We start from the raw sequence: 22,007 nt of genomic DNA, 5'->3' as shown, positions 1-22,007 counted from the left end.
AAATGTATCGCATGAGTTGAGAATGAGGATGAGTTTACGTGAGAATGAATTTAATGCTTTATTTAAAAGGAAAAAGGAAGAAAAAAAATATGATCCATGAAAGTATGAGACCTCTACTTTAAATATAGTTTCAGTTTTTCTGATATGAAGTGAACTGTGGACGAAGCGCTATCAGTATGGTATGTCTGAAGGTCTAAAGTACATGAAATAACTTGTCACATGGAGGCTAAAGAGCAACAAAAAAAAAAAAAAAGTAACCTTTGACATACTTTGGCCAAAACTATTGCAGAGGATACTTCATCTACAATTCAATTTTTCCAAGTCTCCTCTTATATTTTTGAATGTTATTCATGTATTCATTATTTAATTGAAAAATACACGTACAAACGAAAATGCAATAAAATGTTGTGGACAAGCTGAACTCATCAACTCACTATTGTCATTACTAGAAAAACGAAAAAAAATGTACAGGTATATATATATACACACACACACACAAATATATATATATATATATATATATATAGATATATATATATATATATATATATATATATATATATATATATATATATATATATACATATATATATATAGGGAAAAAGAGAAGATAAAAGAAAAAAGACAGGAAAGGTATAAACATGAATAGAATAATCACTATGTAGATATGCTGTCTTGAGTTAACAACTGAGAATGTAAACGTTAACAAGATCAGTATAACGCAGATAAGATGGGTAATAATAATAACAATAAGATGGTAAGTGACATTACAGGCGACCTGAGTGAGCACAGATGATAAAGTTAAAAACAATATGAGGTTTAATGCAGTGTCATAGATAATTTTTTACTGCAGTGTTTTGATGCTTAAAAGGAGAAAATGTATATAAAGAAGAAAAACATAGAAATAAAGGAAGGGGGGTGTTACAATAACAATAACAAAAACAACAACAACAACAACAACAACACAGAGCCTCTGAACCACCAAATATATCAGATCTGAATACGATGAAAATCTGAAAAACTATTGTACCTGAGTTATTTAAATTTAATTTATTATTTAAATTTATTTATATTTAATTATGTATTGATTAAAAATGTTAGATCAGAAGATGCTTTGGGTCACTGGCGATTGTATAGGACTTGAAGGGTTAATATAAAATTTTCCAATTCACTAGAAAGTCAATTTTACTACTGCTCACTAGAGATATAGTTTATTTAGCTAAATAACGTTCATTTCCGTATAATTTTGACGGTATGTGTTTATTAAGGCTACATTTTTTATATAAGTGCTTTACATTTGTCTTAGAATATATCACAGATCGTTATTAGTATATATGCAGTTTGAGCTGAATTGCTTCATCTATATGAGAGATGTGATGCTTATAATGTGAATGCAGGGGTAATCCACTTCCGGTGTGGCTGTGAATACGTTGACTTGACGTCGCTTTCTTTAAGGTACACAGTAAAGCGTGGCGGCAGCTCCTCCCCCCGACCTGAATGAAGACAAGCTAGTCAGACCTCCGCTAGTGCTAACTAAACTGCGGAACTAAGCAGCCGTTCCTGCTCGACATTTGTAGCTTAAGTTTCAGTGCAGCGTTAACACGGAGGCCTTCCTTACCGATAGCCCCCTTAAGTGTCTCTCCGAGTTTAGCCAAGGCAACAGACGACTACAGTCACAAGTTGCTGGTTATGTTACCGTTAGCTTGCGTTAGTTGCGTCGTTTGACAGCTAAGGCTAACGCTAGCTAGCTAGTCTCATTGGTATTCGACGTCAGTTTCAAAACAAAGCCCGCAAAACGGAGAAGTTTGGACTGAGCTGTCAGCCCCGTGGAAGCTTGCTACAGGAAAGCTTGCTAGGTTGAAGTCTTTCAAAACACGGAAGATAAATTACGCTAGCCAGCCACTGTAAAGTACACCCAGTTCATGCCTTAATTAATGTTATTTTGCTGACGGTGAAGCTAAGTTGTAGAAGCTGTCAGCAGGTTTAGCTCCGTTCAGTTGGAGCTGATCAGCTAGCGTGGCTCTGCCTGTAAAATCAGATTCAAGTTTTCTCTCAAGCTTGGACTTAAATGTCTGAAAAGAGTTCATCGTCGGGTTCAGATGAGGATGTGGACCCGGAATCTGGGCAGCCTGTGGAGTTCGGAGGTGTTTTAAGCAAGGTAATGAGAAATTGTAATGCTGCTCTGAATTATACAGTGTATATATTTCAAAGGCTTCTCAGTAACTCTCACTTTACCATTAAGTTGCATAGTGCATAAGTTAGATTAGTTATTGCCGACATATAATTGAGGGAGATAAGCATTTAATAGCGCTGTTATGTTAACCTTTTGTCTTGCCCTTATTATGTGTTTACAGTGGACAAACTACATACACGGATGGCAGGACCGATGGGTTGTATTGAAAAACAATACTTTGAGCTATTATAAGTCGCAAGATGAACGGGAATACGGATGCAGGGGGTCTTTGTGCCTCAGCAAAGCGGTCATCACTGTAAGTATCTGCACTGGTATGAGGAAGGAATACTACGCCACCACCATGGCAAGCAGAAAGCAAAACACCTGTTCATTATGTCTGGGAGTGAGGACACATAAGATGGGGCACCATGAAAGGCTTCATTTTATGCATCAGTGGCTGGAGTATGGTTACCTCTCTGCCAGGTCTCCCATGTGTTTTGATCCTGTCTTTCCCTGTCATTTTCCCTGTCATCAGGTAACTTGGTCATTTCATGTTTCTTGAATGACGGATAGCTAAATATTAACTTGTAATGAGGCTACTATTAAAACAGATACGATGGAGACCTGTAGTTTAGCACAAGGCATTCTTGCATTAGTGCTTGAGCCCACACTAGTACATTTAACACCATATGTTTTCTTAGAGGCTGCTTAAAATTGGTGCACACCCATTTTGAGTAAATTCTGACAATATACCATAGAGATAGAATTATATTCTCTCAATCTAGGCCTCACTATAGTCAGATAAACAGAAATCACACTGGTTAAATATTCACTTTTCTCTCTAAGCATACCACCTCCCAGTACAGAGGCCACAACAAATGCTGTGCTGTGATTTGTGTACAGGATTACAGACCTCAAAACTAGATTAAAACTACAACATGAAAGGTTACAGTTAGTTTTCTTAGTGAAAGTGGTCATTTGACGAAGCATTACATCAATCCACGTGTTTATATACAGTCTGATGGAATGCCACACAAGGTTTACGGTGTTTGTAATTGTGTTATTGTAGACTAATTAAGAGGGTACACAGTTTTGTAATGCACACTCAGTCATAATCAGAGTAGTGTGACCCACACGGCCAGGTTTTACTGCCTCTCCCGTCATCCTAAATATCTACAGCCAGTGCTTTCTAAGGAGACATTGGTATGAGGTCTCAGGAATGCAGAAACAAGCTTCTGCCGCTCGCCTAACACTGGCCTATTAATGTGTAGACGCAGACACACACTAGACTGTGCTCTTACGTAGCTAAATATGCAGGCAATGTACTGTCTGAAATTCCTACTGTGCTTTATGATCCATTCAAAGTCTCACATCAGCATGACTCCACTCTGTGGTTCTCTCATCAGTATATCTTTTGGACAGCTTGCTTTTAGGTTCAGAGTAGCTGTGTTTCATTAGTATTTTCAACCTAAAAGAATATGAATGGAATTGAATGTTTGGGGGTTTTTTTTGTTTTTTGGAGCAGTAACTAAATGATTACGCGTTTCCTTTTTTTTTTTCATGCAAAAATGCCATAAAGTTGTGTCTTAAAGGTGATAATTTACCCAGCTGTCATCAGTTTAACATCTTCAGGTTTTGGACTGAGGGCTGACTGATGAAACATTGCTAGTACTGCAGGAATAATTGCTTACTCAACTAGTCAAGAAAACTAATCGTTAGTTATAACCAGATTCTTTATGAAAATAAACAGATACATGCAGAAATAATAGCTAAAAAATAAAGGCAAATTTTAGAGAAAAATCAGAATTTAGACACCTCAGAGACTATCAGTGTTGATGTATAAAATCCTCTTTTCTGACACTGAAGATGCCACAGTCCCTGTGCACAGAGAACAGCCGATGCAGCACAGATACGGTAGTGCTTACGCAAGTACAAGGAGAATGTGCCAAGCAGAAAGCAAGAGGTATAAACTAGATTGTAAAGCAGAAGTTTATGGGCTGTGTCTGATACAGCATGGTTGGATGGACTGGATTTCTCTGATCAGTAATGGTATCATAGCTGGATGCACTTGGGATTGTACATTCTTCTCATGGATAAACCTTTCAACTGGGGAGCATTTTGTCACTGGTGTCTGATGAGAGGTATTCACTCTGGTTGTCTGTGAATGAATACCTGTTGGAATCCCAGATATGTAATTTGTGACCTATAAAGAGTAAAAACAAAGTTGCATTAAGGTATGCAGTCTGGACAGTTTGTGTTCAGAGTTGCAGTTTAAGTTGCTGTTGTCAGCGGTAGCAAATAAAATGGCACATGAGCGTCATTCAGCAAATCTAATTAAACGTGAACAACATGAGGTATGTCAGCTGACGGAGGCTGTAGTGGTGGTGGTAAGGAAAACTGGGCAGGGGATCCAAGTCAAACCTGAAGTTTCTTTTTACTATACTCTGCAGAGCAGATCGTTCCTCATGTGAGTGCTCTGGTTAAATTCCAACCTCAGAGGAAAGGGGGGAATTCTCAGTGCACGTGTTTGGGTGCCTTAGGCAGTCAGAGATTGTAGCTGGGTGGAGTGCATTGTAGCGCGGGGGAGGCAAATAGTTTAGAGATTTGCCCAGCGGTAGGAGGAAAGGTTGTGATGACCTAGGATCAGGAGAAGCCATTCTGGATCTTTTTTTTTTTTTTTTTTGCAAGCTCTATTGCTGCAGACATTTTGGATGGAGCCTGCAGCCATACAACATCAGTTTCTAATTAAGATTCCTGTTTATTGTGTGGTAGAAGCTTTTCTGTGACTGATGAAATCCATGTGTGTCCAGAATATGTCATCGCTAGTCAGATATTGTCAAAAATAGACAGAGAGATATTGCAAGCTGTTTGCTATGGTTCCTCAGTGATTTTGCAGAAATACAGTAAATGTTAAATTAATTTAATTTTCCTAAAGTTTCTATATCAGTATTGTCCTGAAATGGCTCAAAGGCTGAGCTGTATGTATCTGTTCATATTCTCTCTCATCTTCTTACAGCCTCATGAGTTCGACGAGTGTCGTTTTGACATCAGTGTGAATGACAGTGTCTGGTACCTCAGAGCTGAGGATCCTGAACACAGACTCCAGTGGATAGAATCAATAGAGCTACACAAGGTGAGAGGAAATTCTGTCTTTCAAAGTAGTATTTGTTTTAGGCTTCTTTCTATGCCTTGCATTACCTGTGATTTAGACTTCTTTTCCACTCTCTTTTATTTGCAGTTAATTTGCTGTAAGCAAGTCAGCCATCATTCTTCTAATAGATTTAGTAAAACTACAGATCTGTGCTTTGCCTGAAACACAGCCCATTTGTGTGATTGCTGTTTATCTGTAGGAAGCTACCACATTTTTCTCACATCAAAATATGTCACTTCTGTTTTTGACATTTTGTGTGTTGCATGATCACTGACACTGAACATTAACTATTGCTTTTGCTTCATTGCACACATTTTGCAGGTATTTGGGTTCACTCTGGGGCCCTTGTGTTGTTCAGAACAGACAGGGAGTTACCAGTTTTGTTCAGTTAGCTGGGTGTGGTCGGACAGTGATTCAAAGTCGCATACACATACTCACAGCCCTTCACTCTGGGAATGTGAGGAATCTGAGAAGTGAGGTGATTAGGTGGGGTATCCCCTGTTATCAGATAGCAGGCAGCTGCTAGCTCTGCTGGACATCTACGTAGTTACATATGTATATATCTATGCTTTTCATGTCTATAAAGCACACTGTACATGGTGTTGTAGCTTACTGGAGAGGTGCTGTGGTGTAGACAGCTGCTGTCAAACTGTATATTATGGTTTATGTGTGCATTTATTAGTCATGTCTTTGGCAAACTCTTCATTCTGAAGTTTGTTAGGCTAGATCATTAAGTAATACCTTTGGGCTGCTACAAACATGGTGCTGAGCTGCATGTAAAGATCCTACCTTAAATGTAGTTATCATTGTATCTGTTACAGTGTTGTCATTGAGATAAGGCTAAAGGTTGATGACACAATGGCACCACATACAATTATTAAACAACTGAAGAAGATCTGTTGTATTTTTTTCTAGCTTTGTCAGGTTGTCTCTACAAGATGATTAGTTCAAGGAGGAAAATCTGTCATGACATGTGCAACACATAATGTTGCACATATGCCCATAATAGGAGTGGTACAGCTTTTTATATGAGGCATAGTTTGCAAGAGTATGCCACAACACTGATCTAGTTTTCAGTCTATTTTTTTAATAGTTTGGTTAAATGTGTGAAATACCCAGGCATATTTTCTTAAGCATAATTTTACTGTGCTTCACACTTGATTTGAAATGTAAAATGTATCCAGTGGCTTGCCATCTAAGAGAAATAGAGCTTTTGACATGGCTTCTGTTTGCAACAGAGATTGCAACAGTGATTTTTTTGTTGGGCTTACTTCTGAAGTAAATGGTGCAATGGTCACTTTAGTCAGTGTCAGTGGGCGTTCGTTTGCCAATTGAGTGCGAGTGACCACTGGTCTCTTTTCCATTAACAACAGTGTGAGAGTATTTTAGGGTTATGTCTGGACTGTGACCTACAGTAACCTTCTAACAGTAATGCAGCACTACCTGCACCACTGCAGCAGTTAAGTATATCTGCACTGCTCCCGTCTGGACAAAAAAGGACTTGCACTCAACAGTCTTGAACACCAGCTTTACTTTTTATGCAATTCCTAAAATTGTGTTAACCGGTGTAATATACTTAAGTAATGCATCACTTAACTGATACCTTGTCTAAAGTAATAACTGGATTTATATGGATGAAAGAAAACTAAGAATTTGCGTCAAAATGTGTTGAACAGTGTGTTCAATATGTCATATGTGTCGACTCTGTGTTCATCATTACTGCTTTTAAATGCAGACTATAAGCCGCCTTGCAAATATTATCTAATAGGGCTGTTCAGGGAAAAAAACACTTTTTGTTAAAGTCCATTTGTTTTTTGTGTGTTGTTTTTTTTTTTATGTGTGGGTGTATTTGTGTTGGTGGTGGAAAAAGTCGTGCTAAATGTAGGGATTTTAAGTGCAGCTCTTGATGAATAATGCATTTTTTTAATCGGCCATTCTCACAGCAACAAAAATCAAGAGGGACCCATAAAACTCTTGATCATACGAGGGGGCTGTTCCATTCTGTCAAATTCAGAGGGGTGATGCAGGAGGGAGCGGGGGAAACCTCTGCATTTATTTTCATTTTCCCTCCTCTTCTTCAGGCGCATTTTTGGCTGAAGTTAAACACTATTGGCCCAGATTGTGCATTACAAATAAATTTCAGCAAATCAGAAGAAGAAAAGATAAAAGCAGAGTTGGGCAGATAGAAGTAAAGCTGAAGAACCAGACAAATGCTCTATACCTCCCACTCTCTCCATCTCTCTCTTTCTCTGTGTTTTTCTGTCATATTGTACAGTAGACTGCTTCTTTCGCCCACCCATTTAGTACTTTACTGGATTTTTCACAAACAGCGCCAGACAGCCATAGTCTCTCCCTCTAATGCATACATGCGTGCACTCTTCCCTTTTATCCCTCGCTCTCTTACAAACACACACAGGCACATTTTCCTCGCTCAGAGATGGATGTTGGACATAAAGATCGACAAGATGAAAAGGTTTCACATATCAGGGTGTGTGGTCTGTTGATGTATGCAGGGCTGAAGTGCATGTATGTGTGTATCTCAAGTCCATGTGTGTGACTGGAAGCAGATGTCCTCCGCTCTGCCGAGAATTAAAAGACTCCTCCTTTTGACTCAGCCTCTCTCCTGCTCCACGGAAGAACCAGTGGCTTCCTTTCTTCTGACTGCTTCAAACCAAATGACTTCTTTTGCCTTTTCCTCCTGTGTCTCTGCTATAAGTGGTTTTTGTTGATGGGATAAGCTTAGCCTACATGGCTTCTCTTCCATTCTTTTCTTCCCTTTTGTTCCTCAGTGAGGTGTGTCCAGGAAAACGTGAATACTGGATTTAAGCCTCTGAATTGTCAGAGCAGTGTTGTGGGAGTGACTGGACCATGTTTGGGCCAGCAATCCGCCAGGACTGCAGCAGTGTCCTGCTCTGCTTTGGCTGTTGGAATGGCCGAATGGTGGGCTCATAGCATGTTGGCATGCTGCTTGCTCACTGTGATAGATAACCAAAGTATTTAATTACTCTGCCAGTGTTCTGACATGAATAATTTATGACTTGTCTTTGCTCTTGTATGAACAGCACATTGATAATTATTTTATGTTTGCATGTGCCGTATTGCTCATGTAGGTAACACTGAGAGACTAGCTTTAGCATTGAACTCCAAACTCCACTGCATGGCAGATGTGTGAGAAACGGCAACTATATTTCCAAAATTGAGCTTCTGGTGCCTCGCTGTGTGCACCACTCAGTGGTTACCATGGTCAGTTACCGTGCACTCATCTCATTGCCATCACAAAGTTGTGGGCACAAAGTGTTGTCTCATATGTTGTGAAGGAGTGGGTGTTTAATTTGCATGGCTCTGTAATGCAGCTGACCAGGTGCATGAAGATGACAGTGTCAGGGCCATCAGAGATTGTGCATCCCTTTACCAGAAGCAGCAATTTGGTATTGATGATTTCAGGAATCGCACACAATGAGGAAGTTATAAATATTAAGCTACAGAAAGTGTTAAATAAGTCACATCATTGTCTGTTTAATGGATAGTGTTATAGGGAGCACTAGGTTCATAGCAGGTGGTTTTCAAGCATCATCTGGGTATTCAACTTGCTAGCTGTTGGAAATATGGACATGCAGCATTGGTTAGCGTGCCTTTATTTTGTGTTTCTTAAGACTGCCTGCAAGAGTCTGACACTTTAGGGTTTCTTCACCATTTCCAGCTTCCAGTTGGAAAAGTAAGACTCAGTAGCCAGACATAGTCCATGCTGATGAAAAACAGTGTGTGACTTTTGTTGTTGTTTGGTGTAATAATGAGGATTGAAGTGTGTTTCACATGGAAAAAAGACACATTTGATCAGAAACTCATTTTTCTGCAAGAGGAACAGTTTTAATGATTTTTACATACCAGATGTCATTAGATGTGGGTTGTTAAAGCAGACCTGGGGCCAGTACAACAAAGCACCATTTAGATAGGTTACTTCTTACCGTGGTAAATCTGTACGGTAACTTACTGCAAACCTAAACTGCTGTAGAGCAAATTATGTTCAAGACAGCAGATGAAAATGTTTACAAGTACGATCTACACACTGTTACAGTTTTCAGACAAGTAGTCAGATAAATTATTTTGTATGCTCAATGTTCTTCTTACCTCTGTATAATTATTAGTGTACTGGAGTACAGTCTTTTTTTGCAATCTAGTAGAAAACTATACATTACTGTGTACTCCTTTGTATTAGTGCTGCTATTCATTGTGTAACCAAATCACTTAATGTGCTAATTGTTGATTACAGTTACATATCCACTGCTTGCTGCTTTTGGCAGTTATATTATCCAGTCATAAATGTATCTTTTAGTTGAAAAAACTGAAGTTATTTCCACTTCATTGTCCTGTTATCCATGGAGCTTTTTCTATGTATTGTCTCCAGGGGCTGGGCTGCTGTATTTGTCTGTCTGTCAGCCTATGTCCCTCTCAGCAGTGTTTGTCTGTGTAGGTGTAGGTCCTGCCCTGGTCCAGCTCAGCATTACTCAGTGCAGCTGACTGCAAGAATTGATCTCTCTATCTGTGTCTTCTGTCTAGATTTTATGAGCTGCAGACATTCATATTATGTTGCACAATGCTTAATGTGTTTTGTGCACATACTGATCTACTGTTCACTCATCTTTGCTTTTTTTTCACCCCTACATCTTTTCTTTTTCTTTCTTGACCTAGCTTTTTCAATATACCAGCTCCTTACAGAAGCATTGTCTCTTAATTGCAGGCCGAGTCCGGTTATGGTTCAGAAACCAGTCTGAGACGTCATGGTTCCATGTTGTCTCTCACATCAGCAGCCAGTGCCTTGTCTGCCACATCCACATCCTCCTTTAAGGTAAAACTGTCATCATCAAACTGTTTGAGGATGTTGACTGTAAAAGCAAATTATGTTAAAATCAACAACAGCATGTTTCTCTAAGATCAGGACCAACATATTTACTGCAGAGCTTAGAGCCCAGAATTTCCCCACACCACACCCCATCACAATCCAATAAATCTCTTTTGATTATTTGTAGCTTGAGTAAGAGTGATAACATTTAGTAATTGATTTTTTTGTGCAATTACTGTATGTACTTGATTTCATATAAGACTACCACTAAAGACACTGTGTTTAGCTCGGAAAAAGCCAAGGAACAAATATTTTTCTGACCTCTCCTCTGAGTTCTGCTTGTGTTGCTTCTGTTTTTTTTGGCCCGAAGGGCCATAGGTTGCGTGAGAAGCTAGCAGAGATGGAGACCTTCCGGGATATTCTGTGCAGACAAGTGGACACCCTGCAGAAGTACTTTGACTCCTGCGCTGACGCTGTCTCCAAAGATGAATTTCAGAGAGACAGAGGTAATGTGCACACCACAATACACATTCAGTGTAATGATTATTCTCTATTAGGACTAGTTTAATTTGAAATGAAAATCTTAACAATTGAAGTTTTTAAATTGAAATGCATGGCCTGGCAAAACATGGCAAAGAGGAATTAGTTTAGACTGAGAAATAGGGTCTTGTTTCAGTATAACAGATCAGATGTTAGTTGGCATTGTAGATCAAGAAGAGACAACAAAAACATTATCCACTGACACTTTTACCTCATTGTAGATTTAAAAGATTTTGTGATGTATTATAATGCATTACTTTTAATAGCTAGATTGACAACACTGACTCTGGGGTTCTTTCCAGTAGTAGAGGAGGATGAAGATGACTTTCCCACTACAACTAAAGCTGATGGAGAATGCAACCACAACAACAATGGCAGCAAAGAAAAATGTGAGTTTATCAGCTTTAGTTTTCTGATTTTTTTTTTTTTCCCCGTAAATTGAATTTGAAAAATGTTTTTGAAAAATGTTTTTTGTAAATACTAGACATGGTAAAACCATTACACTTTAAATATGAATAATAGAAAGGGTCCTAAATATATATTTTGTCATTTCCTATGCCAGTGTTTGCCCCTGCCAGTCCCAAAGGTATCAACGGTATAGACTTTAAGGGTGAAGCCATCACATTCAAGGCCACAACAGCAGGCATCTTGTCAACCTTGTCCCACTGTATCGAACTGATGGTCAAGCGAGAAGACAGCTGGCAGAAGAGACTGGACAAGGTACTTATACTCGCATCCTTTATTGTGATCAGAACTGGTCACTCACATTGAGTGAAGTGTGAAGCGACTAAACAACAGTTCTCCTCAGTGGGTGTGTCAGCAGCTGCTGCTGTGTTGAAATGTTGCAGACTGAGGAGTTTGCTGTAGCTGTCATTAGTCTTTGCTGCCTTAAGTTTCTGTAAGGGTTTTTAAGTGTCTGCAGGGTTTGTTTTCCAGGGGTTGTATTCAAAAGCCTTCTGATAACACTCTCTGAGAGCTTCTGACTTGGTCTAAACATTTCCAGCAAGTAGTTCCTGCTTAGTCAAGAGTCCTAGAGGAAAATTGTCCAAGCAGCACTGAGCGAAGAAGTGACAAAAGCTTTTATCTTGGTGAGGAGGAGGTGTAGTTGCTAGTTATGACTCATTCTTTTTAGAAGTGCGATTGGCTCATTAAAAAACAAAACAAAATGACAAACGTAATGTGAAAATGTGTTAGTGAACATAGAAATGACAGTGCAGCCAATAAGGCTAATCCTAGAATCTAGTCTCGATTACAACATGGTGTAGTTATGTATACAACTTAAAAGAGTGAACATTTCTGAGTATATAATCCATACTCTGAAAGTAATCTACAAATCTTTGATAACTGGTCTACTTGTGAAGTAGCCTATTCACACATTTATTTATATCCTTGTCTTTATTCATTGTGATAGATATTTTAGTAAATTATTTATTTGATATTTATGAGAGAAAAATGACTTTATTTTCATCATTTTGCGATTGCTGGATAACTGGCAACAAACATAATACCCACACAAACTAATCTGTAGGATTTAATTCCCTTACAGTCATTCAGCAAATAATATTTCTTCTATCTCTGTCTGTCCCCTTTCACCACTGTTTAAGAAACTCTTAAGCCTCTTAAATGTCCTCTTCCCTACTCTTAACAGTATTACACCTTAGGAGCTCTCTTAAGGGTTAAGATATTATGTGAATAATTTGTATATTTACCAGAATCTGCTCTCAACCCAAAGGCAATTCTTAGTAAATGTCCTAATTCATCGCTTGGAGCCATTCTTTGTAATCGGAAGCTGCTTGACTATGGCCCCAGGTGATTAAACTGTGATCAAACATTCTGCAGCATGAAGACATGATTGTAGATTGTAGTAAAATGTCAGCTATTTGTGGCAGTATTTTAGTAAATCAACAATGGAAAACTCTGCTTTTTAAAGAGGGACTAAAAAGTATTTCATAGTGGTGGCTCTAAAAGCCTTTTATATGTAGAAAAAACATTATCTGTAAAGCCTGTTGTGTAATTTATAGATACTTGTTTGAAATCCAAAGTCCAAATTGAATAGTGTCTTTTTAACTACAGAAATTTGTGGCCACAATTCAATGAACAAAATTCTCTTGTAAAGTTTGCTTTCATGTCTCCCATGTTTTTTTTTATTTTAATCCCATGCCATTCATGTTACCACATCCTTGACTTAGAAAAATTGTAGAACTGTGACCACCATTCTGTGCATACTGATCCTCTGATCCACTCTTTCGGCTTCAGAGCTTCAAATTCTTACATCCTGATCAGGTCAGCTGATGTTGCCAAACCAGTTTCTTTTTTTTCTTCTTTGTATAAAGGTGTGCAGCCCAACCCTAAACACATAAAGGGTGGGAAGTACTCTCAGTTCGGCTGCTCAAGTGCTACTGCCTTACTCTTATCAGTGTTGGTTATGAGTGTGAAGTGCAACTGCTGATATGGAGTAAGGAATCCAAATTATTGATAGAACAGAATCGATAGGAACAAGGCATGTCTGCTCATATTCGTGCGTACGGAAAAAGGAAAATGACTTCTGGATGCAGTTTGTGGAAACCGTCTTTACAATGGAGGACAGAGTTACTCAAATACCAGACACAGAGCTGGATACCTCTTCAGACTTGCAGCCTGTTCTTTACAGTAGGTCTATGGTTTTTCAGATAATGACAGGATCTCCTCCTGTCATTGCACTGTTGGTCCATGTCCACACCTTTCTTTGCTTACTTTACATTGTGTCTCACTGGTTCAACCCGTCTTGTTTGTTTATATATAGATTTTTCTAGAGCTGTATTGTTTTTCATGTAGGTCTCCGCCATACTTGCCTCTGTTTGTTTGCTCTCTCCTGTTATTGCTCATGATATGAGCGGGTGCAGAGTGGATATACAGATATGTCGACATTTTAATGATTTTTTGGTTTTGATTTTATCTGGCCAAATGGCCACACTAATACATATGGAATTGCTCTGTGATTCATGGCAGCAATTTGTTATTTTACATTCATTTTATGGAGAAGGTACGATCTGCCCCTGGCAAGAAAGGAGAATGAATTAGGTAAAACCTGTTCAAGTCCACCCACATGTGAATGTTCTGGTGGGTTTGCCTGATGGCACATGCAGACCTTTTCTTTCAGAGTCTTTATCATCTGTCATTTGAGGTCTGATGAAACAAGTATAGCCACTGGTTTTATGTTTTCTATCAGTACAAGAATAAAATGCTGTTCTTGTGTGAAGACCTGTATAGCTCATAAATGCAGCACAGGTGGTTTAAGGGATGGTTCTATTTACATCCTGTAGCTGTTATTTATTGAACACTAACAAACCTCACTGTTCTTACTGTCTGCACAGGAGATGGAGAAAAGAAGAAGAGTAGAAGATGCCTATAAGTCTGCTATGAATGAACTAAAGAAAAAGTCACACTACGGAGGACCGGACTACGAGGCAAGATGAGATTTGATTGTTTAGGAAGTGCAGAATAAATCACATCAGAGTGTTTTCTCGCCCAGTTCTTCGTTACATCACACGCATTTGTATCTTCTGAGGGCTGTTGCCTCAGAGTTTCTTTGTTGCTGACATTTGCATGCTTTTGTTTTCAACAGGAGGGGCCCAACAGTCTGATAAATGAAGACGAGTTCTTTGATGCAGTTGAAGCCGCACTTGACAGACAAGACAAGATAGAGGAACAGGTGTGATGTTTGTCTTTTAATAATCTGTACATTGCTTGTATCGCTTGAGAGTAACAACCGTAACCAATTTCCTTTTGTGTATTTATATTACTTGACATCTGATCCAATATTTTGCACACACAAATTATTTATATGGTTTGGGTGTGTAAAACTTAGCAGTATGCATAATATTATATCTGCTCTCCCATAATGATGCATACTCCTATATCTCACAGCTTCAGTATCATCTTCCTCTTACCCTCAGTGCCAATCAGAGAAGGTCAGGATAACTCGACTAACTCCAGTTCCTCCTGGAGACGCCTACTCTACCATTGGTACACATCGATTTGCCAACAAGGTGATCAAAGCAGATACATTTTCCCCTTTTACTGCAGATCTAAGTTCTATCAAATGTAGATCTATTTTAGCATTTGCTACTTTTTGTTTAATCAGTCTCATCTTCAGTTGCCCCTTTTCCACCAATGCAAACCTGGTAATACTTCTGCTTGTATACAGTTGGTTTGCAAACCTTTCAAGAACTGGTTGACTTTTCAATGAGCCAGAGAGCCACTGTGTAGCTACTTCATCATATTGCTATATACATCCCCTAAAATGACAGCCACAGAGTTTCAGATGGTCACAGCCCCTGACGTAAGCGTTAATTGTTTCTCAACCTGCAAAGTGTTGATGCTGCTCTGGAACCAGTTTTCCTTCCAGAGAGCTAGTTCATTGACTCTTAAACATGAAGAACTGGTTCAAAGTAGGCTCTGAATAGCATTGGTGGAAAAGGGGTACAGCCACACTTTCTCTGTCCTCTCATTTACATAACATGTTGTCATGATGAGTGTCCACTAAATCAGAAAACAGTTTATGCATATTTAGTTTTTTGAAGAGCTTACATAATGTCACTATTTGAAGGTTTTCAGGTCGCTTAAATACTGTTTGGATTCCTGTACTTTTACTGCATTTGTGGATGATTTAGGCACATATATGGGGAGTTTAGTGAAAGAAGAAATGAGATAAAAGTTTTCAGTAAAAAAAATAAATATGATTTTGGATCATTATTACCATGCGTTTGTACAAAAAAGCTGGAACATAACATAAACAGGGAACATACACAGTGCCCAATAAGCTGGTTTTACCTTTTTGCTTGGATGATGTCCACAAAAGTTTGGGAGTTGCACATAATCCTTATAATTGTAGGGATGAACTAGAATTTGACATGCTAGTTGAGCAGGTTATGAATGTTTCACAGCTGTAGTGTTGCCTCTTTCTGTTTTGTCTCTTATTATTTTCTCTTTCAATCTTCCTCTGCTGTACAGCCCCATAGCTATTCTTCCTCCCTGTCCTCGGTTGAGTTAGTCAGTGCTTCAGATGACATTCACAGATTCAGCGCTCAGGTATTGTATTTGGTCACCACAGAGCCTTTCCACGTTATCTGCAGGGGGGTGCAAGTACCCACTGCTTTCCAGTTCTTGTAGACTGAGCATGAAATTGTCAACTAACCAGTCTCTCCAGGATTTTACAGATGCTTCCTGTGCTTTGAAAAGCATGTTAATAACCATGTGTTGTCAGTCTGTTTTGTAGATGATATGTGATATATGCATTCACAAAATCAATGCCTTAAGTTCCTGGAGGGACTGATAGTTTGTCTGAAAAGTGTTAGTGAAATGCTGCATGACTTGGATCTAGTAAAACTTCTTTCTTCCCTCCACCTCCTTCTTTCGTCACATCACTCTCTCCCGCAGCATGAGCAGGCATGGATCCTGACTGTTCTCGATACATTGTTAGGATCTTAAATAAACCTCCCAAGGAGGTTCAAGTGTTTAATCACTACGGTTATGAAATGTTCATAGTTTCACCAAGACTAATATTTATTTAGCTACTGCTCAGTGGCTAATATATTTGCTTAAGGAATTCTTGACATTCTGAGAGGGCAGTTTTCTCTTTGCATTCTATAATGTTATCAAACCTACAGTATGTGCCTGAATTGTAGTTGTGCAAGGGTATAAATTATTCGTACCCACCCTAACACAGCCTATCTTCCCACTCTGAAACGTTTTAAAGCATGTCGTTGGTGCTGAAAGGTAGAAGCCAAATCATCTTTAACACCTTGAATTTAATCAGTATTCATCTGTGTCTTAGGTGGAGGAGATGGTGCAGAATCATATGACTTACTCTCTTCAGGATGTGGGTGGAGATGCCAACTGGCAGCTTGTAATAGAGGAAGGAGAGATGAAGGTGAGTGGAACAGCCAAGGTACCTATGATTCATTTTCCCTAAGTGCTGTTGGTGAATATCTGAAATGTTATTCACGAATTAAAAATACATTAGAATACATTATGGGATAGCTCAGAAGTAGCTCATCATTTCTCTACAGAATTAAATCTAGAAATTTACTTCATTTTTTATTTAATACCTTGTAAATATACATGGTTCCTTTACCTTTCTCCTACAGCTACACATATTTCAACATTCTGCAGGTTTTATAGTTATTATGTCATAAAGTGAAAGTATTTTTAGTAGCCTATTTGTTCACACTTGTTTTGTGTTTCATTTAACAGGTGTACAGGAGAGAAGTGGAAGAGAACGGTATTGTTCTGGATCCTCTAAAGGCCACACATGCTGTGAAAGGAGTCACAGGACATGAAGTCTGCCACTACTTCTGGGACACAGCTGTCCGAATGGACTGGGAGAGTAAGACTACCATCAGAGAAGCAGAAGTAGCCAACATATCATTGTTTTGTCACTGCAATGTCATAACCCGAGTGAATTCTTCTCCCTCAGCCACTATTGAAAATTTCAACGTAGTGGAAACCCTGTCCGATAATGCCATCATCGTTTACCAGACACACAAGGTAAATTCACTGACTAGCTGAAACTGGCCTTATATTAGATTTTTGACAGTATGCACCCTGTCGGATTGTCATCCTAATGCATCTGGCTGTGTTTCAGAGAGTCTGGCCTGCCTCTCAGAGGGACGTGCTCTATCTGTCAGCCATCAGGAAGATCCTGGCAACAAATGAAAACGACCCAGACACATGGCTGGTCTGCAACTTCTCTGTGGACCATGACAATGCTCCTGTAAGACACCTGCATGTCCTCTGTGTGTTTACCTCAGATTGACTAGGCACTGTGTAAAATTGTTCCAGAAAACTGTCTTTTTATATATGTATGAATGGGTAGTAGCAGGAAATATTTTCAAAGTTCCATCATTAAGATTACTTCTAGACTGCCCCTTAGACTTTATATCAAAATTAGAGAAGAGGAAGGTGTTGGAGTGGGTTGCATTTACACTTTTTTGTTTTACTTATAGCCTACAAACCGTTGTGTTCGTGCCAAAATCAATGTGGCCATGATCTGCCAAACACTGGTCAGCCCACCAGAGGGAGATAAAGAGATCAGCAGAGACAACATCCTTTGTAAGATCACCTACGTTGCCAATGGTAAGTGTGTCTGCTGATGTCAGTGTATACAGTGTTACAGTGGATAATAACACCCATACGTGAGAGCAGGAGCCACTAAAATGAATCTTCTTTTAGAATATCTTTGTAAAATTAAAATGCAACTTGTAGGTTAAAAACCAGAGATCATTGATGCCAAGGAAAATGGTTTTGTGTATGGCTTTTAAAACATAAATGTATATACATAAACCCTTAAGTGACATTAGGAGCCATTTTTGTCAGTGTTTTCAGTTTGTTTTAAAAACACAGTTTTGGTGACAGAGCAGGAGTCAGTCATGGCGGCTCATGTGGATAACAGTGCAAATTTTGATGCCAGTGAGGTTGAAAATATTAAATCATACAGTTGTGAGTTCACTGCCTTATTATTTTGAGTCTGTTACTTCAAACCCGGAACAGAAGAGGATCAGGAGAAATAACCGTGATAAGAAAAATGATTTATGAGATATGATGAAAGGAGCAGAGCTGAACATATGAGCAGCTTTAAGTAACACTGTTTTCACCGTGTTAACACTATGTTTCTATCATGTTACACAGCAACAAAACCAAAACTGCCTCTCACTTGCAGTATATATGTATTTATTCAGTAGATGTATACTGCACTGTAATTGGGGGGTAATTATCTGATAGTTTAAAGTAAAAAACTGAGTAGTATTGAAGAGAAAATGTCATAAGCACCTATATTAGTAACTGAGAGTGGATTTTTCAGCTGACGCATGGTTTACAGACCTGTTTGTTTGTTTGTTTGTTTATTTGTTTACTGTCTCATACTGTAGCTGTATCAGGGTCAGAGAGACAACTCCTCTGTGCCATTTTCAGAGCAGAGCTGAAAACAGATTTTCTTGAACTGATGCATTGGACCTAAAAAAAAAAAAAAAACATGTCTGTAGTGTGCCTTTCTGTCTAACACTATGAATAAATCCAGAATAACCCTGCAATTTACATTTGAACCATAATCAGTGAAACCCACTGAATGTCTGCTTTATAATGGAGGGGAAACCATCATTAGCACTTATCTACACTCTCTGACCAGAGGAGAAGGAATATAGCTTGTTGTTCCTGGATTCATCACATATTGTATAAAATAAGCCAGTTTGGTTTAAGTTGCTAAAGAAGTGGCTGGTTCACCCATAAAGAAGTATTTGTACACCACAGGTGCAGTTAAACAAAAATGCCAGATATGGTCCCCCCCCCCCAAATCATTCAGATGAAATCTTGACTGACATAAGAGCCAGACAATGCGTAAGCCTGTCTTAGAAACATTACTCACCGCATATAGTTTCCCCCTCCCCCGACTTCCTCCAGATAAGTGTGTTGTGACATAAAGCAGTGCAGCAGAAGGAATCCTGAGCCACTTCATTGTTGGAGGAGCCAGGCCAGTCATGGCAGTTCATTTGTACAAATAGGATCAATCCCCAGACCCTCACTAGGGGGCACCCTAGACCAGCGCCTGGGTACTGAACCCTTATGCTGCAGCATTATGTGTAATTCTTACATAATACCCAGACTTTACTGATAATTGTCCCCTGTGTGGCTGCAGTAAACCCGGGCGGCTGGGCTCCAGCTTCTGTGCTTAGAGCCGTGGCCAAAAGAGAGTATCCCAAGTTCCTCAAACGCTTCACCTCCTACGTCCAAGAGAAGACCGCTGGGAAACCAATCCTCTTCTGAACAGGAAAAGGTAACAAAGACATGACTTCATTCTCAATCTAAGTGTTAGTGGACATCATATCCTGTCGTCAATGCTTCTTATCGCAACAACAATTGGGGATTTTCCTATGTGCTGACACTTCACAGTGGTTTTCCAACATAAAAGGTCGAGTTGACTGAGTTAAAACATTAATGTTGTTAAACTTAGTAAAACTTCTACTTTCATACTGCAGGCAAAACTGGCCCAAATCTGACTTTTTTTTTCTTCCCTGATGTAACCCATATATGAGTTTTTATGACTGTCTGAACAGCATAAATAAGATTCTTTTGCAAAACATTCCCACGCCACTTTCATATCACCCTCCTTTTTTGACAAAAAGGACTTTTTGCCTAAAATCACCAAATGCTCAATTTCTGTTTGTTTTTTTTTTTTTCCTGAAAAATCTGAAAAAATGACTTAGGCAGTTATTTTAAGAAGGTGACAATATGTGGTCTGAAATCAGATACATATCTGATGATTTGCAATGTGACTTCAGTCCGAATGGTCATGTCGCACTTCTTACGACTTTTACATAATTTACAAATACAACAAAGATCACAAGGTGGGACCTGGTGTGTGATGTCTCATCGTCTTCTGCCAGTTTGGGTCACTTCAGAACCATCGACTGTTCAGGCATAAGTCTGATGGAAGTCATATTTCAATTATAATGTGAACAACCACGCAAAAAAGAAAAAAAAATCGGAATTGAGCATTAAGACCTGAAGTGTGAATGTAGCTTTAATTTAGAAATAACTTCTTTCTATTTTCATGGACATTTCTGTACCATCTCAGCTTTTTGTTATAGATACACAGATTAGTAGTTTTCTTTTGTTTTCCGAACTCAGAAACGCTCATGTTTATTTCCTCTAGTTTTAAGCTCACTAAGGGCTCAAGTTGCTCAGTGGAGACACTACAACGTTCAACACTGAATGGACTCGTGGTGATCACATGACCCATTCTCCTGCCAATCAGAATGTGTTCACACTACTACATGTCGGAGACCGTACCATCCATGTCCCGCAGGACGCCGTCTAAAGAAGAGACTGGTTTTACGGCTTTAATCCATCAGTAGTTGCCATCCCATCTGCTGGTCGAGGGTACATCTTTATGTATATTGAAGAGTTTCCTAAGTGGTTTTTGACTTGATGTTACCAATTATTTGCTTTTTTTTGTAAATTGTTTTGTATATTTCTTATGATTACACACTTACTGAGTTTTGGGGTTTGCTTTAATCACTAGTATTACAGCTGTTTGTTTTGCTGCTGCTAAAGTAACTACCGTGTCAGAGGACAGTAGGTGATTGGACGACAGGACAAGCGTTGATGAGGCGTGGTACCGTATCTCCTCTTTCTTGCCTTCTCCTGTCCCTCCGGTGATGACTCTCTTTGCAGTTTGATGGAGGGTCAGAGCCTAAAGCTTTGAACATGATTTTTTTTTCTCTTTTCTTGAAAATCTTTATATTTCTAGATTGTTATAAATTAGCTTTCAGAGAGCACCATGGACACAATGTATTGTACAGAGAAAACAAAATAAGTTAGTTTATCAATGTGAGAAATGTGAATTTGACTGTTAAACGCTTGAATTTGACAACAGCGACGGACCAAGAAAACCCCGAGTGGGAGATAAAGAGAATTTGTAATGTCTTATTAACTCATGTTTGGCAATATTTGTATTGGACGTGGTTTCACTGAATACCATTAACTGGTATGTGTGATGCAGTCAGTGTGTATCAGTCTTAAAACTACAGGTACTTCCAGCTGACCAGCCATATTGTCTAAAGATTTCTCTCTTTTTTACAGAGATCTCTAGGTACATTTCACGCCCCGTGTTCTTTTTCCTCCATGAAATATTTTCCATTGTGATGTTTGTGGGACTGAGACTCTGTTAAGTAACACGTTAAAGGACATCATCTACACCCTACGTGTTCAGTCGTACTGTAACATTACATTTCACACGCTGCACTACAGCGCGGTGGCGTCTCAGCCCTCTGACTGATAAAACACCCCCAGAATGCCTTAGACGCCAGGTCCCATACTAAAAATCCTGGTTATCTCGTATGTACAGCCACCAGATGTGCATTTATCAACACTGAAATGAAACGGGAGGGGGAAGAGTCAGCATTTCACATCATCTTACCTCAAGAATGAAATTTACTCTAGATTGTTTTTCTTTTGTCTTACCCTCTAACGTTGGGATTTTTGCAATCAGCAAATCTGTGTGGCTGAACAGTCGCCATCAGATTCTTGGTCTTGCGGGGGGGGATCAGAGGATTGAAGGATTGGAATAATTATTCTGCTTATGATCACAAGAGCAAGATTTAGGAGCAGTGTCAGCGGGAGAATGCATTTAGTGTTTTTAATTATATTTGTCAGTAATCTACACACTTTGTATATTTCTAAGTTGTACATCAGAAGTGTTATTATTTGCACTAAATGTAATGCAATTTGACAATGTTCTGTAAATTAAAATTGTTACACAACAGGAA

The 22,007-nt window shown here is 38.9% G+C and overlaps 1 protein-coding gene across 8 annotated transcripts; it reads left to right on the top strand.

Annotated features, from left to right (window-relative positions):
* Positions 1–1,472: 1,472 nt before the first annotated feature.
* LOC115425308 (collagen type IV alpha-3-binding protein) lies at positions 1,473–22,007 on the top strand. Of its 8 annotated transcripts, none has more exons than XM_030142760.1 (18): positions 1,473–2,158; positions 2,355–2,489; positions 5,190–5,306; positions 10,063–10,170; positions 10,535–10,670; positions 11,007–11,093; positions 11,267–11,424; positions 14,058–14,150; positions 14,309–14,395; positions 14,640–14,732; positions 15,697–15,774; positions 16,520–16,615; positions 16,939–17,071; positions 17,162–17,232; positions 17,330–17,458; positions 17,691–17,820; positions 19,376–19,513; positions 20,400–22,007. In XM_030142760.1, the coding sequence occupies exons 1-17, from the start codon at positions 2,069–2,071 to the stop codon at positions 19,501–19,503; spliced, it is 1,869 nt and encodes a 622-aa protein (XP_029998620.1). In that variant the 5' UTR covers positions 1,473–2,068; the 3' UTR covers positions 19,504–19,513; positions 20,400–22,007. The 8 variants fall into 8 exon arrangements, with proteins under 8 accessions (XP_029998620.1, XP_029998619.1, XP_029998617.1 ...); XM_030142759.1 differs by having other exon boundaries at positions 1,474–2,158; positions 10,063–10,169; positions 10,531–10,670; positions 11,010–11,093; XM_030142757.1 differs by having other exon boundaries at positions 1,474–2,158; positions 10,063–10,169; positions 10,531–10,670.

The sequence above is a fragment of the Sphaeramia orbicularis genome, chromosome 9 (assembly GCF_902148855.1).
Source record: "Sphaeramia orbicularis chromosome 9, fSphaOr1.1, whole genome shotgun sequence".
In the NCBI taxonomy this organism is placed as follows: domain Eukaryota; kingdom Metazoa; phylum Chordata; class Actinopteri; order Kurtiformes; family Apogonidae; genus Sphaeramia; species Sphaeramia orbicularis.
This window is presented reverse-complemented; position numbering and strand designations above follow the sequence as displayed.